The sequence below is a fragment of the Cryptomeria japonica genome, chromosome 11 (assembly GCF_030272615.1).
Source record: "Cryptomeria japonica chromosome 11, Sugi_1.0, whole genome shotgun sequence".
Taxonomy (NCBI): domain Eukaryota; kingdom Viridiplantae; phylum Streptophyta; class Pinopsida; order Cupressales; family Cupressaceae; genus Cryptomeria; species Cryptomeria japonica.
The window spans coordinates 525,388,940-525,396,920 of NC_081415.1; the positions used below are offsets into that span (position 1 = coordinate 525,388,940).

The 7,981-nt window shown below is 35.9% G+C and overlaps 1 protein-coding gene across 1 annotated transcript; it reads left to right on the forward strand.

Annotated features, from left to right (window-relative positions):
• The first annotated feature begins 5,841 nt into the window (after positions 1-5,841).
• On the forward strand, positions 5,842-7,006 carry LOC131047100 (ethylene-responsive transcription factor 11-like). The gene is made up of 2 exons (XM_057980934.2): positions 5,842-6,637; positions 6,826-7,006. The coding sequence occupies exon 1, from the start codon at positions 6,117-6,119 to the stop codon at positions 6,630-6,632; it is 516 nt and encodes a 171-aa protein (XP_057836917.2). The 5' UTR covers positions 5,842-6,116; the 3' UTR covers positions 6,633-6,637; positions 6,826-7,006.
• Positions 7,007-7,981: the final 975 nt, after the last annotated feature.

Here is a 7,981-nt window from a genome sequence, read left to right on the forward strand (position 1 = left end):
AATAGAGACATGGACACTAAAGTCCTTAGTATTCAAATTGCATTGAGCAGGCATAATGGAAACAATTTTTATACTCACAGACCAACGCTTGAAAGTTCCTGAGGCCACTCACTAGCGAAGAAAAATGAATTATTTAATAAATTTTAATTAGGAGCATCTAATTTACAACCCCAAAGAATAATTAAAATATTAGTTCTAATATAATATAGTTTGTAACTAGGACGAGTAGAGAGGGAGTGCAATAGACTAAACCAGACCCAAGGTGGGTCAAGGTAACTTTTGATGGGGCTTCAAAAGGGAACCCTAGACCCTCAGAAGTAGGATGTGTAGCTCGTTATTCAAACAAAAATATACTTGCAATGGATTTAAAGCAACTGGAGATAGGAACCAATAATGAAGTAGATATTCAAGTGGCTATGTTGGCAATGGATGTGGTGAAAAGGATCAAGATTGATTAATTGCATCTAGAGGGTGATTCCTAGATTGTGATTAATGCAATAGCCAACGAGGGTGCAAATGTATGGAAAATGGATAAATTAGTCTGAAACATCAAGAATAAATTAGGAGGTTTCAAAAATTTCAAAATTTGGCATGTGTATTGGGAGGCAAATGTGTCAGTAGACTCCTTGTCCTAATTGGCAATAGATTTGGAAGGATGAAGAGTGACAAAAATGTGAGTTGGCAATGTACGTACATCACATTTATTCCCATCCATTTTGGCAGTTACCAAGAAGTATGAAAGGACGATGAGGTTTGAGGTGGTGGATTTTAGTGATAAGCATTTATGGCCTGATAGGTTTGTGTACTCTAGCCTTTTTTGTCACCTTTAGTTATCGTGGGAGTTGTGAAAACACACCTTTTAATATATATGACGGGGTAGATTTTTCACAATTGTGTCTGGAGAAAAGTGAATTTAATTTTAGAGAATGGAGACAAATTTCAGTTTGAAGGCCTTAAAGCAGCAAATGGCCTTTTGGGGCAAAATCACAATTGAGAGATTGATAATTGTGTTTACTATGGATGACCCTTTCTTTCTTTTGTAGGTATGTCAAGTTCTAGGATATGACTTCATACTTGCAAATCATAAATACCGCATGAACATGGATATCTCATTCATGTTTTGTGCTTGGGGGTTGGAGTGTGCAATTATTTAGGAGGTTAAAAGGATTATAGAGAGATGTGTGAGGCTATAATGGAGGAAGGGTTTGGATGTTCTTCCGACATTCAAATCCTAGTTGAGGATTTGTTATGTCCTTGGGAGATTGGGTGGTTGTCCTAGGATACCCTCCACATTTGCATCATTTCATCCTTTGGTGAGCTCTTGAGGATAGGAATGTGAGGAGGCATGAAGCTGTGGAAGGATGGCATGTTGTTCATGACTATGTTACCGATTGGGATCTAGTGTTGGACTCAGGATTGCTACAAGAGATGGTGGACTTTAAAAAACTCAAGTTAAAGCTAGCGGACTATTGGAGAGATGGGAAATAATAAGGGAATCATAGGGGCCAAACTACATGGAGGTGGGGAGTGGTGGGTGGATAGAGCACCAAGAGGAGGCAAAGGTGAGTCAAGGTGGCATAGGCAAGTAATTGTTGAGGTAGTGAAGTGCATGAATAGCGAACTAGGGGGGTCTCATTTTTTATTATATTTATGTAATGTATCCGATATATTGCAAATTTTGTAGTGATATCAAAATTTTTGTAGCGAAGAATTTTTGGGGGGGTAGAATTTTTAGGTGAAAATCTAAATACCTGACTAAAGGATAATAGGAGCGGAGGGTAGGGATTTTTTTCTCCATTTTGATGAGATGCACTTTTTGAATCTATATGTATGAATTTGAAGACTTTATATATAATAAAAATAATATAATTGATAAAGTTAAATAGGTTTTACATGGACCCGAAACCAAAATTTTTAAAACAACCGGCCATCAGACAAACAAACATGAACCAACATCAAAATAGGGGAGCATCCCTGAGCAGTCACGAAAACAAAGGAAACACAAACAAACAAGACAAAACAAAAGAAAAAACTCTCAATTAAGAGAGCACACTAGATCTTTGTTCTTCTGGATAGAAATCCTGTTGATTTCCTCCAGCTCCTCCATAATGAATCTAGAGGTACCCTTATTGCCGCTTCTGCTTCTGGTTCTAGAACTGGGACCACTGGTTTTGCTATCACCAGTAGCCATATCTTCCCCTTGAAGATCTCTAACCATTTTTTTGTGGTAGGGTATGTAATCAGCAACCATGACATTAATCTTTTCAAGCCCCTCAATACTATTATTCATGGCTTCTTTTCTTATGTCAACCAAGTTCTTGTGATTTTTCTTAATCTCTGTCATAGACTACTCAACTTTTTCAATCCTTTGTTCATGATTGCATTTCATCACCTCAACATCCTGGGAGAGATTTTTGGTCATAATCATGAGTTTCTCAGGTTTACTGGGCTTAGGGGAAGTAGTAAAGATATCAATAATCTCTTTAATCCCCAGTTTAAGGGTATCAATTTCGTGCTCAACCCACTTCCAACATATTTCTTGGCTTCTTGTAGCTTCCATGACCAGATTCATTAGGTTACCAGCACTCTGAATCCCACTATTCTCTTCGTTGGCCATGGTCTCCTATTTTTCTTTATGAACATTGATAGGGATGTCCAATTTAGTTCCCTGCTCCGTAATCTTCGGACTATGGTCCTTAACCGCCATCTTTTTCTTTTTAGAGAGGGACTCGGCCTTAGAGATGAGTTTGTTAGTGGTTTTATATTTCCTAACCGCCCATCTGGGAGAATTCTTGCTGCTAAACATCCCAAGGGTTACCATCATATCCCCTTCCTCTGCAGTTTTATAGTCAGGATCATCAAGACGAACCCCAGTTTCTTCCAAGTCCATTTTCGAGTCAAAGACATAATGGATATCAGTCTGATAGCCAGTCTCAAAAAGAGGGGGCATAATTTAAGGGATTTAGCATACTCCATTATGAGCACAATGAGTCCCTTGTGGAGAACAGGGTTGTTAGGATTCTCCAAATGTTTTTCCAGACTATTTTCAAGAGAGGAGGCCAGATAGAAAGGAATAGAAATAATATACCTCATGATGATCTCAGCCATGTCAGCCTAGGGAGCCATGAGATCTTTTCTGTTGTAGCCACCATTAGCCATCTTGGTAACTCTAGAGTGCTCCTTGTCTTTGCCAAAGAAACTTGTCAAGTCCTCCTCCCTGGTTTTCCTATCCCTATACAATCTTCTTTCAGTCATCACCAGACTAGTGACAGTCGCCACCAGGGTCTCATCAATCTGATAATCAGCACCATAAGCCCTCAAACTCCCTTTTTTCCACTTGCTAACAAAAGCCTCCATGAGCAGAGGAGAAAGGCCATGAAGTTGATCCAAGTAGGGGATGATTCCCCCACCAACGACTTCCTGCCACACATCTTTGTTTTTCTTCCATTTCTCGCAAGTAGAGGGTTCTTGCTTGTTCTTGTCCCCACCCATTATGCTCCTAGTCACCGAATAGCAGAAAATGGGCCACACCAGAGAAGGCACCGACTAGTCGCAGGAAATGGGCCACACCAAAAAAGTATCCAAACAGTAGCAAAAAAAGGGCCACTCAATAAGACAGAAAATACAGTCACCAAGAAAGTTTCTAGATCTTTTGTTACAGAAAACCAAAAAGAGTCATTTCCCCATCAACTCAGTCAAGTCATGATGAGAGATCACTGATTAACGCAATAATTATCATGGGCCAGCTCGCACAGATTTTGGGGGAAAGCATCCTTATTGCTCCACCATTTGGTTGCCACATATCCCACCACCAGATTGGCCAGTAGATTCGCCACCTCATTTCCTTCTCGCTATATGTGCAAGATTTTGAAATTTGCCAGTTCATTAATTATATCTCGGCAATCCTTGATCAGGTTAGTTGTCGTCCATCTAGGATCCGTGCATTCACTCAGACAATTGACAGTGTTTAGCGAGTCAAACTCCAACCAGACTTTAGTAAAGCCTTCTCTTTTAGCCATGTGTAACGCAATGTGGGCAGTGCAAGCTTTCGCGTAGTGGTTGGACTAAAATATAATTTGTAACTTTATTTTACTAAAATATTATGGTAAAATTTGTAATTAAAGTAAAATAATAAATATGAAGTGAGAATTTTATATAGAAAGGAATGTAATAATTTAAACGCAACTAAATAGATGAGAAGAGACACACAACAAATATTTAATTTTTTCATCCATTACATTTAAATAGTTAGCATGTTATGATCAAAACTTTTATGCATATAAATTTATATATCTAAGTAAATAACTAAGAGACACCAAATTTATGGTAGCAACAACCTTAAAATACTCATTCATAATTAACAAATTTCACCACTAAATTAACAAATAATTTACCCATTATTTACTTTTAAGTTAAAAAATTGTCCATCCATCAATGTTGAAGACATAAAGCTACCTATTCAAGACATAAACCTACTCTGTGACAAAAATATGGTGTGTATTTAAAGATTAGTATTAATAGAATATAGTGTGTAAGTTAACATTAAGCTTTAAATAGATTGAAAATAAATTAAATAAATGGCAGTTTAATATAATATTCATTTTATTAAAAAAATAAGATAGATTTTTTAATTAAAGTAAAATAAATAAAAAATGTTATGCAAAAAATTATATATAAAAAATTTAAAATATAGTGTGCATTTAATTCTTAGTATTAATAGAATATAGTGTAAGTTAAAATTAAGTTTTAAATATATTAAAATAAGATTCAATAGATAGTGTACAACCTAAGTTGGCTTAGTGGTGGAGAATTTGTGCTCTTAAAATAGAGGTCACAAGTTCAAATCCCACAAAGGGGGTAGGGTTTTTGTTTTATTAAACAAAAATATGGTAGATTTTTTAATTAAAGAAAAATAAGAAATATGATGTAAAAGAGCAATATATAAATAAATGTTAAAAAAAATTATAAGAGGTAAAACAAGTTTTGAAGGATTTTAAAACAAGTTTTGAAGGAACTTCAAAATCCTTTTACAAACTATAGATTAAAAAGATGAGCTAAGACAAACAATTTTTTAATCCATTATATTTAAATAGTTAGCGTGTTCTAATCAAATTTCTTTTGCATAGAAATTACAAAATTGACAGCTAAATTAACAAACAATATATCCATTGTTTACTTCTAGGTTGAAAATTTGTTTGTAGATCAGTAGCCAAGACACAATCCTAGCTGGACCTCTTGACCAAAATGCCCTCCACAAGTCACAAGAATGGATACAAATACCTATGCATCAACTCATCTTCCTCCCCATTGTAGACAACATTTCTAAAACCTCCCATCTCTTTGCTCTCTTCCCTTGCCCTTCCCTATTCATCTATATTTATTATTTTCATCCATTACATTTAAATAGTTAACATGTTGTGATCAAAATCCTTATACATAGAAATTTGAGACACCATTTACGCTAGCAACAACCCTAAAATAATCATTCACAACAACAAATTTAGCTACTAAATTAATAAGCAATTTACCCATTATTTTCTTTAGGGTTCTCCCTAGATTAGTGGCCAAGACATTATCCTAACTGGACCTCCTAACCAAAATGTCCTTCACAAGGCCCAATTTGGCCTAGCAACAACCCTAAAATAATCATTCATAACAACAAATTTAGCTACTAAATTAACAAACAATTTCCCCATTATTTTTTTTAGGGTTGAACATTTGTCCCTAGATTAGTGGCCAAGACACTATCCTGACTCCTGACCAAAATGTTCTTCACATGGCACAAGAATGTATACAAATACCAATACATCAACACATCTTCCTCTCAATTGTAGACAATATTTCTAAAACCTCTCCTACCCTCCACTCCCCTCCCCTCTCCCTACCTTTTTGTCTGGGCTTTCAAGACACACCTTCCAAAGAATCTCTCCCGAAAAAACTTGATCAACAAGGATTAATGATCACTCTATGAATGCTTCTAGATTCATTAACCGTCTTTGCCATTGCTTCATTAGCCATTGTTGTTCTCAGCTTTAGATCCCATAGACTGCTCAGTGATCATTAAAAACCAACCTTCATTCCATTCATTCCTTAGTGTAACAGAAGCCCCTCCAAGCATGGCCTCCAAACAAGCCCATGAGTCTCCGGAGCCAGTTCGCTACATTGGAGTAAGAAAGCGGCCATGGGGAAAGTTTACAGCAGAAATCAGGAGCTTCGCACTGAAACGGCGCCTGTGGCTGGGAACTTTTGATACAGATCTGGAGGCAGCCCTTGCTTATGACAAGGCTGCCAGAGCTCTGAGAGGCAAAAAGGCCAAAACCAATTTCCCCACTCCTGGGGAAATCGAAAGCACCGCCACAACAACCGAAGCTCACTCGTTTAAGAGACCAGCCCCTACGCCATGGACCCATAGTTATCTGAGAAGGCCCACCAATGTGGGTGATAGCCCTTCTTCGACTTCATCTGTCATAACGGATAATGGGTCATTTCAGACAAAACCCAACTGTCATAAGTTAACCCTAGATTTGAATGTTTCTCCTCCTGATGAAGAAGAAGAAGAAGAAGAAGAAGAAGGCGCTCGCCCTGATGCTGACCACCCACAGAAGACGCGTTGGCTCCTCGACTCCATATGATCTCAGTACAACTTCCTGCGACTCGTTTTACTGTTTGTTTCGTGGAATCTAAATAATACTCATTTTTCTTAAGTCTGTACATAGGCTTTTTTTTAAATCTGTGCGGTATTATCTTTGAATATAGAATTGTGCACAGTTTTTTCTTGTTCAAGTGTCTGGTGCCAAAAGAAAATACTGTATCATGATTCTGCAGTTTGTTCCTGGCGGCTGAGGATGGTTAGCCGTAGCTTCCTAGATCCAACGAAAGATGAGTTTCTGTTTATCGCAGATTTGATTATGAATTTATTGGAACTTTTGTTTGTCCTCACGATTTTCTGGCGAGATCAGATTTTCGATAGGAATTTGAATCTCGAATGACGATGAGTTTTTGTTTATCGCAGATCTAATTTATGAATTTATTAGAATGTTTATGTGTGCTTGGAAAGATTATTATGGACTTGGTAATAGTTGTGGAAATCTTGAGATCAGAAATTTGAATGAGGAAAAGAAAACTTTTTTCAGCATTTTGTTCGTATCAGTAGCTATTCTGGGGTTGTCTAGTCTCTAGTTTGAGAGTGATATAAGATCTACCTATAGAATTTTTTTTTTTTTTTTTTTTTTAATATTCTTAAATTCTTTAATTTGGTTTATCCTTAAGTTTACTCCTACATTACCATTTTATATATGATTTTGATTGCATAATAATTATTTTAGATCTAATTAAGGTTAGGATCCATCTTTACTAGAGATCTACTTAGGGTTAGGATCCACTTTTTTTTGTGTTGCACTGATATATTTCAATTAGGGTTTTATTTATATTGTTTTTATTTCTTTAAAACCTAACAACTTTGGATCTTTAGATTATTGACTTTCATACATATCACCGTCTTTAGCTTTTCTTTTGTGTGTCTCATTGATTTTAATGTATTAATAAGTTTTGTATCATTGTCTCATTGTATCCTTCTATTCATGAATTTTTCATGTCTTTCAATATTATGAATAAAAATGTTTTAGTGATATTAGGTTTCTGCACTTTATAATATTGCTATGTATTGCATCAATGTTTCAGATCACACTCTATGATCCCAGAGTATGTTAGAATGATCTATCAAAATGGATCACAGTGTAATGGTTGATGCAAATAAAAATATACAATCAAAATCTAAAACAACATATAACAATAAAAATGTTTTATTAATAGTATATTGATATATAATGAAAGTGCAACCTTCGTAAAGTTATTGATTATCCAAATATTCTTTATTTTATATTACCTTTCCCATAATTTTCTATAGTGATGGGCATCATGATCTATCACTTTTTCCCTTACTATACACTACATGATAAGGATGATACATGTTGTTGGATGG